The sequence below is a fragment of the Trachurus japonicus genome, chromosome 2 (genome assembly GCF_045865225.1).
Source record: "Trachurus japonicus isolate A0001 chromosome 2, Traja_1.0".
In the NCBI taxonomy this organism is placed as follows: domain Eukaryota; kingdom Metazoa; phylum Chordata; class Actinopteri; order Carangiformes; family Carangidae; genus Trachurus; species Trachurus japonicus.
This window is the reverse complement of record NC_140908.1, coordinates 2,317,143-2,330,960: the sequence shown is the minus strand read 5'-3', so window position 1 is coordinate 2,330,960 and position 13,818 is coordinate 2,317,143. Positions and strand designations below refer to the sequence as shown.

Sequence of the window (13,818 nt, the reverse complement as noted above, 5' to 3'; positions counted from 1 at the left end):
CGGGCTGCACACAGCTGCGTCAGCGCCACCTGTGGCTTGACGCAAAAGTTTGGGCACCCCTGGTCAAAATCTCTGATAATGTGAAGAGTTAGAAGCAAATAGAAGATGAAATGATCTCCAAAAGGCATAAAACAAGTTACATAAAACATAAAACCAACAATAAAACAAAATGAAAGTAATATATTCTCTAAGTCTCCTAAATAATATGATTAACTGATGATTAATTGCTGTATTTGCTATCTTTTTTCTTTTTTGATACATGTCACACTCTTTGTTATTTCATTTTATATATGGTACCTTATTTACTCTTTTTATTTGTAATTTCCAGATGCCTAAAATATGTACTTGTACACTAATTAAAAAGAAAATGAATGAATAAAGATTAAAAAAAAAAAACTCAATTCAAATTCCAGTTTGTCAAATTTTTATTACAGCAAACTACTTACATGTGTTTGTGTACATGTGCATGTTTACAGTATATACACATACAATATCTGCAGGACATTTAAGTTTGAAGTTACTTTGGGGTCACAAATTCAAATTCCACTTTGGCGTTACATTCAATTCAACATTTTAGTTTAACAAAAATCTATAAAAATTTAAAAAAAAGAAAAAAAAAAAGAAAAGAAAAATTAAGTCAAGCTCAACTGTGTGGAAGGGAAGCAGCGTGATTCCTTTTCCAATTCCTCTGGAGATGGAGGAGACAGTGACAGTGTCAGTAACAGTCAAATAGATGTTTTCTCATTGTTGCATTCAAGATAGAAGTCATTTAATATTAAAGAGTGGATTAAAATGAGGAAAATAGACTAAAAGGAGGTAAATAAAGCAGGTTGCAACAAGTTACTGTAGCTGTTTGTGTGTGTTTATCGTGTCTTTGGAGGTGTTTTCTTCAGCTCAGAACAGATACATGAGCAGTGTTTTCTATACAACACCTCTCTGTTCCTCACCTTGCATCCCGGTCTGGATGAGAGAGACCCTAACCCCCCGTCCTGGACCATCGGCCACCTACTGGTGCTGTGACTGGTCTCTAGTTGAACCAAGTGGGCATCCTGCACATATACACACACACACACAGAGCCACAGCTTCAGTTCACCAACAGTTAGTCTGACCCATGTCATGTCAGGTATCATTGTAAAGCTCTCTCTCTCCTGAACAATGATGTAGGCTTGAAAAACTGTCATTTCCTCCGTATCCGCAACAAATCGTAAAAGTATGATTTACATTAACAATCTATGGAATTTTACAGTACAAGTCTTTAAAGGCCGTTTTCTCAGAAAGAGTTTTTCCTCAGACTCTGAGCTTCAGCAGCACTTCCAGACACCAAACCTTCCAGTTTGATCCCTTTCTATATTCTGAAGGTTTTTACAGAGGGGATTGTTGATATATCATTCACAGCCTCATTTATACAACATTTTATTACTAAAAACATGGAGACATTAGATTTTTTTTTAGGGCTGGTGACAGTATTTTCTCATTTACAGAGTGATAAAAAGAGATATCCCAAATCCTCCTCTGTAAAAACTTCTGACTCTAATATGTCAATGAAATAAAACAATAATTTTGAAAGTAGCTTTATCCATTGTTCAGATTTCTGTTCTGGAAATGTATGCAAATTGGTGCATATTTCATTAGATATTGCCTCATTTACATATTTAAACATAAAATTTGACAAAACTTGTAATACAAAAAATATTTGTCTTAATGTGAGTGATAAACTTGGGAAGTTTCATGGTGAAATCTGTTAGTTTAAATTTTGACCCTATTCACCTGCAGTGTCTCCCCTTAACCTGAACTACCACAGAAATGAGAGGAGAGGAAGATTCAGACCTGCTCATTAAAGAATCAATTTTGCATCAGAGGTGACCTGAAGAACGGATCCTTGAGGTCCAGGATGTTTCCAGATCTGAAGCCTGATTGGTCGACCGTGGCTGTGATGTGGATGTCGTAACTCTGCCTGGAGCGAGAGAAAGAGACGGATTCTGCTGATGAGGAGATGAACAACAGCCAGATGTGTGTGTGTGTGTGTGTGTGTGTGTGTGTGTGTCTCTACCTGCTGTTGACAGCCAGCAGCACCGTCCCAGACAGAGTTTGACCCAACTTGGCGAAGAGCGGCGTCTGCAGCAAACACCTGACCTGGTACCAGCGGGTCAGAGGCTCGGTGGGCGCCGTGGAGAGCCACACCGCCGTGCTGCAGAGAAACTACACTGTTACACACCTAAAAAAAACACATCTTTTCTTTTTTTCCTCAATTCTCTTTTAATTATGATTTTTCATGGGTCACATGTTCATTCACATAACAATTCACCATTGAATCACACAGCCGTATATTTGTGATTCTATAAATAATACAGATATGAACGACTGGTCCTCCCTCAATAATATAAAAGATAAAATCTATAAAATACAAAATAAAGAACTAAACTCTCATGAAAATGAAAAAGCATTTCTCTGTTTGGTTTTTCTTTTTAATTATGTCATGAAATGTGCTACCTAAAGAAGAAAATGAAAATTATTATTTTAATTATTAGTTTCATTTATGAGTCAAATAATGCAGCTATGACCTTGGAATGAAAAGGCCTTTCTGCTAATGCATTTACATTTGGTACCTTTTTGAAAATGAAATCTTAAATGTCCCTTTCTTTATTATTTTAATTAAGTCACAGAATGAGCAGTCTTGAAGAATGAATATTGATTATTCATTTTATTTATGCAGCTATATTTCGAAAATGAAAAAGGATTTCTGTTAATCCATTTTAATTTGAAATACGGAGTCTGTGCTTATGGGGAACATCACAGTGTGGCAGGGCAACTGCACTGTCCAGGACAGGAAATCCCTGAGCAGGGTCATTCGGTGTGCAGAGAAGAGCCTGGGAGCACCTCTGCCTGGCCTGCAAGTTACCTACAACAAACACTGCAGGTCGAGGGCAGCCCGCATTTTCTTTTTTTCAGCCCACAACAGACTCTTTGCGTGGCTGCCCTCAGGCAGACGGTTGTGCTCCCTCCAAGCCAGGACCGAAAGGCTGAAAAAGAGCTTTTTCCCACAGGCAGTGAGGCTTATGAACATACCATGATTTTAAGGACTCTTATGGGCTTCCCTATTTATTATATTTATTTTTATCTTAGTTTATTTATTAATGACAGTGATGTCTTTACAATTGTTTTATTTTAAAATGTGTGTGTGTGTGTGCGTGTGTAGGTGTGTGTGTGTGTGTGTGTGAGAGTGAGGGTATGATATATATATATATTTTTTTTCTATCTACTTTTGTGTTTCATTGGTACAGTCGAGAGCTTGTTTTTTTTGCATTTCACTGCACTGTTTTTTAACCTTGGTTTTAGCTTTGCATGTGACCAATAAACCTATCTATCGATCTATCTATCTAGATAGATAGATCTATCTATCTATCTATCTATCTATCTATCTATCTATCTATCTATCTATCTATCTATCTATCTATCTATCTATCTATCTATCTATCTATCTATCTATCTATCTATCTATCTATCTATCTATCTATCCATCCATCCATCCATCCATCCATCCATCCATCCATCCATCCATCCATCCATCCATCCATCTATCATTTGCTTCCATATGAAAGGAACAAAAAAGGGAAAAGAACATAAGATAGATTTAGCATTAGATAAAGGATGGTCTAACCGGTGTGATATACTGTACATAATCCATCTTTCCCATCTTTTCAAAAACAGACCTTGTTGTAGTCTTACAGTAATATATTTGTCATTAGGAGACATTTTCTGAAGGTAGAACTGATGACACAAACTTACGTAAAAGTAATGTCGTTGCGGACATGTTTCATTGCCCTACATCTTCCCTGTTTCCACGCACTAAAATAAAAACAATACAAGATGTGAAACCAGAACAAAGTGTGACTCACGTGGATCCCAGGTAGGCCACATCGAACCAGAAGGCCAGGCCATGGATGAGCCCAGACTGCAGCAGCGTGAACACAAAAGGAATCTCCATCCTAGAAACAAACAACACACAAAAGGTTTGTAACAATAAAACGAAAGCAGCATGGAACACTTGAGCAACACTCGGTGATAACAACACAACGACCTGTGTAAGTCCTCTTCTTTAGCCTCCTTGAAGTTGATGCAGTGTTTGACGGACCGGGCCATCAAGACCTGCACGTCGAACGTGTCCTGAAATAAACGTTCAGTCAAAATAAAGTACAACTGAATAAAAAAACTAAACAAACCATTGATCATTTATATAGAGTAGTCTTATTGTAAAGTCTTACCACAATAAAAAAACGATTAAGATTAAAGGGAAAGTTCAACATTTTGGCAAATTGGCCCATTGCCATAATCCCTATAGTCATAGCAGTAGGTTTGTTACCTTTAATTGTCGGTGCAAGCTATTTTTAGAACGGCAGAGCAGAGCCGTGAGCTGTTGAACTATCCCTTTAAATATGAACCTCTTAGAGATGGAAAAATGCTCATTTATATGTATGTATGTATGTATGTATGTATGTTTGCTTATATCCATCCCACAATAGGATGATGAAAATTATATGTGCATATAGATTTTTCTATGTATATAAACTGTTTTAATGATTAATAAATAAATTAAAGACTTAATTTATATTAGATATGGTCATATATACATACACATATTGCATATAAACTTATATCGTCCTTTAAACAGAGGACAGATATGACTAGTCTGCATCTCTTCACACACATTTATACTCATAAGTGTTAATATTAATGCTGTGTGGCAATATAAAACACACTTACAAGATGCTGATTGTGTAGTTTTAAACATAGTGAACAACAGTGTGTTCCTGAATCTTACCACTATGGGCTGCCTGAAGAACTCATCCACTGCAGCTCCATGCAGAGAGCTCAGGTTGACACCGTAGAAGCTTCTCTGCTGCCTGAAGACGGACAAACAAAAAGGAAACACTCGATAGATTGAAATGATTTTTTCAACTTTTCAAAATAAAATACTTAACATAATAACCTCTTTTGTGCTGTTTAATGTTCTGAACTGCTTTACTGTAATTAGACAACTTTTTTCATCTTTCACCCCTCTCGCTCAGTGTCAACATCAGTTTACAGTTGACTTTACATTCCTCAAAGCTGACTGAGCCTGACCTGCACAGGAGCAGTGAAGGGCACAGACCATAATAACAAACACACACACACACACACACACACACACACACACACACACACGCTAGTATGCTTGCATACACATACTGTATGTACAAACAGATTGCATAACACAGCACGCACTGTGTTAATGAAACACAGGCTTATAACCAAATACAGAATATCATCAATCAATGTCATCATTCAAACATACAAGGTTTTTATCGACTGGTGCTTCAAGTGTAATATGTTATTCACATGTTTGAAATAAAGTATTCATTCATTCATTCATTCATCATCCAAAAATGGAGCGTATTAAAGGTTTAGTTTAATGTTAATACTGTGAAGTATCAAAAGTGTTAAAATATATGCACACAGCCTGTATTTAAATCTAAACAATGAGTCGTCAGGACTTCCTGAACTCTGTGATGTCACAGCGAAACAGTCATTTCCGGTCTGGGGCTGTTGACTCGCTGTTTTGGTAGGAGACACAGGCCTTTCCATCAAAATAAAAGCACCGAGCTAATAAAATGCGGTGAAACTCTTTAATTTAAGGAATATAATTTACAAGAAAGTCCCCGAGCCATTAAGTTAACCTTTTGCTTTTATTGTATTACAAGTTAATGTCTATTTCATAAGTTTTATGTTGGTGAACACTTTTATTTTGGTGAATTTGGTGATTTCGGTTTCCGCTACAGACGGGAACTAGCCTAGAAATCTAGCTGCACCCTAGCGGCAGCAAATATATTTGCTCCGCAGGTCTAGAAACGAGCCATAGGAACTTTTTAAATCTCGAACACCGCTTGTGTTCACCAATCACAGCGCTCTATCTGTTTAGAGAGTCGTTGGGCGGGCTTAACGCCATGACGACATACTTGCGACGGTGAAAAACATGACAAGAAGATGGCTTTGGCAAAGGAATCGTTTGAATCGGCGTTGGCAGCAACTTTGAAAGAATTAAACTTGTCATTTTCTTTAAAAGTTGAACAAGAAACTGCACTGAAGTCATTCATTTGGAAGAAGGATGTATTTGGTGTTTTGCCAACGTCATCCTGCTCTTTGCTCTGATTGGTCGTAGCGCTACCCTATTGGTGCAGAGGCAGTTTGAAAGACAGCCTTGCTGGACCCGCCCGCTTTATCTTTATTGGAACACTCAGAAGTCAGTCAACCAATCAGACGACAGGCTCGCAGCAGGCGACACATCACTGTTACCCTTTTTATCTCATAAAAAACAGTTTATAAACCGTCATTAAACCTTTATAAGCTCATTAGATCAGCCTCGACCTAAACCTATCGGCCCAGAAAAAGCTCCTATCAGTCAAATCTGAGTTGGGCTGCGTGTGTGAGTCAGGACTGGACTGAACCCGAGCGTTTTACACCCAACAGGAAACATGCCTGACTGAGGTCAAGCAATGAGAACACTGTGTGTCTGTGTGTGTGTGTGTGTGTGAGTGTGTGTGTGTGTGTGTGTGTGTGTGTGTGTGTGTGTCTGTGTGTCTGTGTGTGTGTGAGTAAGAGAAAGAGAATGGGAGCCAGTGTCTTTGTGTTCTCATGCATGGATTTATGCCTGTGCATACGTGTGTGTGTGTGTGTGTGTGTGTGTGTGTGCAGAGAGAGACCAGAAACTGGCTCGTGCGTAGTGTTCAAAGTAGAGCTGTTCATCACTGAAGGGCGCCAGATGAATATCGCCACAGGAGGGAAACATCAGACCTGTAGAGACACGGAAAATACAACATACCATAGTATAATATGATTCTGTTTTTATTAAAAAGTCGGAAAAATTCTTCTAATTCTTTGTCCGACACTATTTAAAGTTTGTAAAAGCTCAGATTTTATTCTATTCTGTCATTAAACTGCTCCTGCCAGATAAAGAGCAATAAAAGGTCCAATAAACCTTCTGTGATCTGGAGTTTCTTTTTCTTTTTTTTGTTTAAGGAGGACAATACACATTAATGAACATAATAAATGTAAAGGTGCCAGTGTTAGCCAAAGGCTAATTTCAGACTGTAGTCCTCCTGGCAAGGTGTTAAAAGCCATTAAAATGAACAACAAGGACATAACAACAGAATTCATAAAAGCAGGAAGACCACAAGAAACACAAAAATCAGCACACAAATTGGAACGTATCCAAACAGAAACCAACGGACAATAAAACTACAAAAAGAGAAAATTTACATGACACTACTATAAAAAACAAAAAACAAAACAGCAAACAAAACAAAAAACAGGAAGTATAGTGCAATTTAATACATTTACTGTAGGTGAGATGGACTGTTTACGATGGATGAAATGGATGGAGATGCAACAATGCAAAGACCAGAACAGGGTTTCTTGATGGAGTTGTGCTAGGATGGGTTGAGAACACAACGAAGCCAAACAACTAAACCAAATATAATACAGTGTAATAATGTGCTACAGTGCTCAAAAAAACTGTCAGGGATGGATAGATGAAATGGGGGTGCGGCAATGTTTTTAGTTGGAGTTGTGCTAAGATGGAATGAGAAACACAAACGAGAACCAACAACAGCAATAAAAGCAATAAAACAGAACAACTTGGTTCCTACCGTTGGGCTTGAGCCACTTCCTGGCGTGCAGGAAGCTCTCCATGATCCTCTCGTTGAGCAGCATGTAGCCGATCGGCTCGGAGACGATGACGTCCACCATGTCGGGACAGTTGACCTCCTCCACCTCGCCCTCCAGGACCCGGATCCTCTCGGACAAACTGTTGCTCTGGACCAAGATCTGAAACGTCCAATTCTCAACATTTAATATATCCAGACAATTTATCAGACATGTTTTTTTTTATTTATAAGGTCATAAAGGAGGAAAGCATTCCTGCTCACCTCAAGGACTATTTTAGAAAAAGGTCCTCCAAAATATGTTACAACCAGAGGCCAGTTTACAACACGGTACACGGGCGGCAAATTATGCAACACACATTCCCAATTTCTTTGTGTAATCTCCTTTAAAACTACTTTTTGTTCTTTTGTTTCTTACCATTACTTATATATTTTGATTGTTTTATCTCTTTGTGTAATTTTTCTTTTTTATTATTATTATTTATATATTTCTGATTGTTCATTTGTATATTTTCATTGTTAACTATAGGTCAACAATCTATCTAATAAGCTCTTTGGGTTTTTGCCTCTTCCAGCACTGTTCCTTTTACTTTTCATTTTATTTTGTTCTATTTTATTGTTATTAATTGTCTTTCCTTATTCTTTTTTTAAATGTATTATCTATTGTAAATCACTTTGGTTCACTGAAAGGGTTGTTGCAAAGGGCTGTATACATAAAGTACATTTACATTTGTGTATTTTTAACTGTGCAAAGATAAATCTAAATCTAAGTCTGGGCATCTGATAACGTTGCACCTTTCCAGACTGGAAGGAAAAGGCAAGTAGAGATCATCAATGTGTGTTTTTAAGGATTTCAACATATCTGCTGTTGGAAACGGGTTCTCCAGCTGTACAGGGTCAGAGATCCACGGCCACCAGGGTTTCCTCTCTGCTCCTCAGGCCTCTAACCGTCCCCGTCGGGTTCAGCCGTCTCCTCCCGGCTCTGTTTGAACAGCTCCCGGCCAGATGGTCGTGTTCATCGTGGATCTGCTCCTGCTTCCTCCTGAGCGCCTGTTTGTTCTTCACTTCGATGCACTTGGATGCATCCTCGTCCGCCTGCCAGCCAGAGTGTACTGTATCTGGGTCTTTCCTGTTGCCATGTTTCACCCCGTGTGTGTAAAGCACAGGACGAACAAACCAACGAATAGTGGAACTTTTTGGTGGTAAAAACACAACAGAACATCTGTAATCTATCGGCGAGCAACAACGGCGCTGCTGCTGCCAAACAGACTCAAAGGGGAACTGGTTGTGTCGGAGCTCTGGGAACATGTTGACTGTGTGGTTGCACAATGTAGGTTGTTGTTGTTGTTGTTGTTGTTGTTGTTGTTGTTGTTGAAAGACTTCCTGTGCCCTGATGGAGACGACGTCTTTAGTTGAAGCTCAGGACGAGTTTGGAGACTTCTCTTGCATCTTCAAGAAGATAGGAGCTCCCAGGAAGAAGCATGGCCGACCAACACATCTGTCCTCCCTTTGATAGACATCCATAATATGATGGAGCTCATATTTTAGTCAGTGATCATAAAACAAAAGTGGAAATACATTGATTTCTGATGAAGTTGGATGCAAAACTCAGTGTGAAAGAGGGATATGATCCTCATATATCGGTCGATCTCTGCTCGGTGTGAGTATCAGCATCTCCTTCCAGCCCCTAGCCTTCTGAACTGTGGGCCAGATGTTGCTGCAACCCATTAACTCCCCAGAATGCCATGCTCTGCATGTGATGTATGTACTCTGTGTGGGTGTTCGTATGCGTGTGTGTGTGTGTGTGTGTGTGTATATGCATGGCTGTGGCTTCTCCTTAAGCTCTGGCAAAGCCAACACACACAACTTGTGAGCTCACAGTCAGGAGGTTCAAGTCTCACTTGTAGAGACTCAAACAGTCGTTTCATTTCTGTCGAGTTTAAGACCAAACCTGTGTGTACAGACGGAGGATTTAACGGTCCTATGTTTTACTTTACATTTTATTTTATGTTTCATTTTAAGTAATAATCCATAAGAGGATTCATTCATTCAAAAAAAAAGATGCTTTAACACAAACATCTACCCTTATTCTGAAGGAGCTTTAACACAAACATCTACCTTTATTCTGAAGGAGCTTTAACACAAACATCTACCTTTATTCTGAAGGAGCTTTAACAGAAACTTCTACCTTTATTTTGAAGGAGCTTTAATACAAACATCTACCTTTATTCTGAAGGAGCTTTAACACAAACATCTACCTTTATTCTGACGGAGCTTTAACATTAACATCTACCTTTATTCTGAAGGAGCTTTAACATTAACATCTACCTTTATTCTGAAGGAGCTTTAACATTAACATCTACCTTTATTCTGAAGGAGCTTTAACATTAACATCTACCTTTATTCTGAAGGAGCTTTAACCGTACTGACCTGTGTGAACTTGGCCATGGGGTTGGACTCCACGGCGTACACTCTAGTGGCTCCGGCCTGGACGGCAAAGAGAGACAGAAGACCAGAACCACAACACACGTCCAGAACTATCTACACAAGACAAGAAAAAGAGAAGGGGACCAGGTTTATGTGGCGTTTTTTATTTTCATTTTAATTTTTAATCACGTTAAACTAACTGAACTTAGTCACCTTGTCTCTGAAATCTGTCTCGTTGACCAGCATGGCTTTCTGATAGGTGGCCGTCCTCATGTAATCTTGGAGCAGGCTCTGCTGCTGGGACAGACAGCTGTGGAACTACACACACACACACACACACACACACACACACACACACACATACATACACAACCATCAGCCACCTGCATTCCTCTCTGTAGTTCACTGTTCATCTCTACAGAGTCTCACCTGGTAGTCCTGAGTCGGAGCGTTTTCCGTGTTGGGATGCGTCCTGCTTCCTGTCTTCTCTTCTCCTGTGGTCTCCTCTTTGCTGGTTTTCCTCAGCAGCTTCTGGAAGTTTTTCATATCTGCACCAGAGGACGAGCTCAAATGTCACGCTGACCGACAGTTACTATATACTGTACATACAGCTCTGGAAAAAATGAAGAGACCACTTCAAAATGATCAGTTTCTCTAGTTTTACTATTCATACACTGCAAAAACTCAAAATCTTACCAAGAATATTTGTCTTATTTCTAGTCAAAATGTCATTTCTAGTCAAAACAAATCTCATTATACTCAAAAATAAGACTCATCACATAAAATGTAGCTTGTTTTTAGACACTTTTTACTTATTTCAAGGATATTTTCACTTGAAATAAGTAGAAAAATCTGATAGTGGATCAAGTTTTTCTTCCTTAAAAACTTGCTTTCACTGGCAGATTTTTCTACTTATTTTAAGTGAAAATTTATTTGAAACAAATGAAAATGATCTAAAAACAAGTTCATTTTTAGGCGATGAGTCTTATTTTAGGTGAAAGGAGTTTAGTTTTGACTAGAAATGAGACATTTTGACAAGAAAAAAGACAAATATTCTTGGAATGATTTTGAGTTTTTGCAGTGTATATGTTTGAGTAAAATGAACACTTTTGTCTCATTCTATAACCTACTGACAAAATTTCTCCCAAATTGGAAATAAAAATATTATCATTTAGAGCATTTATTTGCAGAAAATGGCAACAGGTCAAAATAACAAAAAAGTTCTGGTGTTTTCAGACCTTGTATAATGCAAAGAAAACAAGTTCATATTCATTTTAAAACAACACAACACTACTTTTTAAACTAAAGAAGAGTTTAGAAATCAACATTAGTGGAACAATCCCAATTTTTAATCGCTTTTGGAGTGGTCTCTTTAGTTTTTCCAGAGCTGTATAGTATTTTTTAGAAGTTACGGTTGGTTGACTGTACGAACCGGTTGGACTGTTGAACTGCAGCAGGAGACTCGTCTTGCCCACGGAGACCAGGAAGGACTGACCTCCGACCTGGCAGCAGTCCATCTCCTTGGAAACAGTCAGCTGGAAGACCGACACTCTGTTGCCTTCAAAGAAATCGTGTTTTTTTTGAGACATCAGATACAGTAAAGGGTGAATTCCAGTTCCCATCTTAACCCTTAAACTCAGGATGTTAAGTTGAGGGACAAGTTTAAGGGCTGTATCGCCTCAATATTGAGATTGTACCCAGAATGCAGTATTTTCTTTGTTTTCTTTGTTCTTTGTTCTTAATAGAGATATAAATATTAAGAAAACCATTGTATTATCTTAGTTTAGACCCATTTTATGGATTATTTACCTCATTGTTGCATGTAATAACATTTATTTTTTATTTTATGATCTTTAGTCAACAGCCGGTCGGTGCAGAAGGAGCTTTAACACAAACATCTACCTTTATTTTGAAGGAGCTTTAACACAAACATCTACCTTTATTTTGAAGGAGCTTTAATACAATCTACATTTAGAGCTTATTATCTTAGTTTAGGTCAATTTTATGGATTATTTACCTCATTGTTGCGTATAATAACATTTATTTTTTATTTTACGATCTTTTGTCAACAGCCGGACGGTGCAGACGCCATGTTGCTGTGGTTTAGTTACTAAATGCTAATTTTTCTAATAATAATGTAGTTGTTAAGTTGTTTTATACAGCCCAAAATGTTAGAGCGTTTATCTAACCATAGTTCCAGCTGCTGTTTATCTTTCAATAAGCCGTGGTATGTGGAGACTTTCAGCTGAATGTGTCCCTGGTTGTGGTGTTTATACACATTATTTGTTTGAATATCAACTTAGAACTAACTCAGCTAACTTATAGGCTACAAAAAACCATGCATTTAAGGGGTGTCCCATTTCTAAGTCACAGAATATCCCTTAACTCTTGGTTTTGAGGGGATAATAAGGTTAAGGTTTAGGATAGGAACTGGAATTCACCCTTTATGACCTTAAAACTCCTAATTTTGGCACACGCTCTCTTCCACTTCTACACGCTCTGAATAAGCAAGCATTGTGTAAGTGTGTGTGTGTGTGTGTGTGTGTGCTCCTCACCGTCCTGCACAGTGAGCTGCTGCTGAGCCTCCAGGCCGGTGGTGAGGAGCAGGGTGAGCTCCTGCTCGGCTCTCTGTCTGCACACGCTGATCCGCTCCCTGCCTCCCTCCTCCTCCTCCTCCTCCTCCTCCTCCTGCAGAGAGAGACACAACCACACTCAGCGTCCCACCTCAGACCACAGCGCAGCACATTAATGACCCCGTTAGATCCATGTTCATCACGAGACATCGGCCCTAGGTCTTTCTTTCTTTCCCTTTTCCTTTCCTTAACTTCCTTTCTGTGCAGGTAGAAAGTCGGCCAATACAGGCTGTGAAGGTGCACCTGCTTGGAAAAGGTGGACGAAATGACAGAAAGGGTGGAAACGACAGATGGGAAACCTTTTTTTTTTCTTAAATATTTTAATTATCTCTCTTTTTTTCTCTTTATCACAATTTATCTTAATTCATTTACTGTTTTTGGCCGCTGTGTTGCGGTGTTAGCTCCTTCTTATCTTGTGCTGTGTCATTTGTGTGTGTCTTTATGTTTGTCACTTGTATTGCACAATAAAAAAAAGATAACTATATATATATAAAAAAGGAAAGAAGTACAACTTAAAAACCTCAAACCAAACCAAATATGTCCCATATATGTATATATATATAGATATAATTATATGCTTATGGGCAGTCTCATTAGAAATGTGGTTAAAAGATCAAACTCCATACTTATCACACCCTATGAGTAACCTAAATGTGTTTAAAGGTGCACAAGCTCTGCAGAAAACTGAATTAAAACACGAGCAAAGCTTTCTTCCTTACCTTCTTCTCTCTCTTCTGTTTTTTTTTAATGCCTGCTCAAATAAACTGTGTTATAAAGCAGACGAGTGCAGTGTGAAGCGTTACCTCCTCTCGAGTCTCCATGAGCTCCTCCACGGCCCTCTGCTCCTCCTCCTGCACGGTGAAGACCCTGACAGAAAAAGCCAGCGACTCCTCACCTCTCTCCTCCATTATTTCTTCAGTGTGGAGGCGAGTCGCTCTTTTTAGCGAGGACAGAGCCGGGAGAGGAAAGAGAGAGGGAGGAGGAGGAGGAGGAGGAGAGGAGGGAAAGGGGGAGGAGAGACAGAGGAGGGAATAAAACTGGGAGAAGAGAGGAGTTAAGA

At 38.8% G+C, this 13,818-nt stretch overlaps 1 protein-coding gene across 1 annotated transcript; it reads right to left on the bottom strand.

Annotated features, from left to right (window-relative positions):
* Nucleotides 1-1,827: 1,827 nt before the first annotated feature.
* LOC146990535 (histone-arginine methyltransferase CARM1-like) lies at nucleotides 1,828-13,666 on the bottom strand. Its single transcript, XM_085804040.1, has 13 exons — nucleotides 13,562-13,666; nucleotides 12,681-12,813; nucleotides 11,558-11,683; nucleotides 10,555-10,673; nucleotides 10,339-10,443; nucleotides 10,129-10,239; nucleotides 7,684-7,861; nucleotides 6,739-6,829; nucleotides 4,821-4,902; nucleotides 4,080-4,165; nucleotides 3,898-3,987; nucleotides 2,052-2,189; nucleotides 1,828-1,955 (listed from the first exon to the last, which is right to left on the bottom strand). Exons 1-13 carry the CDS (start codon nucleotides 13,664-13,666, stop codon nucleotides 1,844-1,846), a joined length of 1,476 nt encoding a protein of 491 aa, XP_085660166.1. The 3' UTR covers nucleotides 1,828-1,843.
* Between the last annotated feature and the right edge of the window lie 152 nt (nucleotides 13,667-13,818).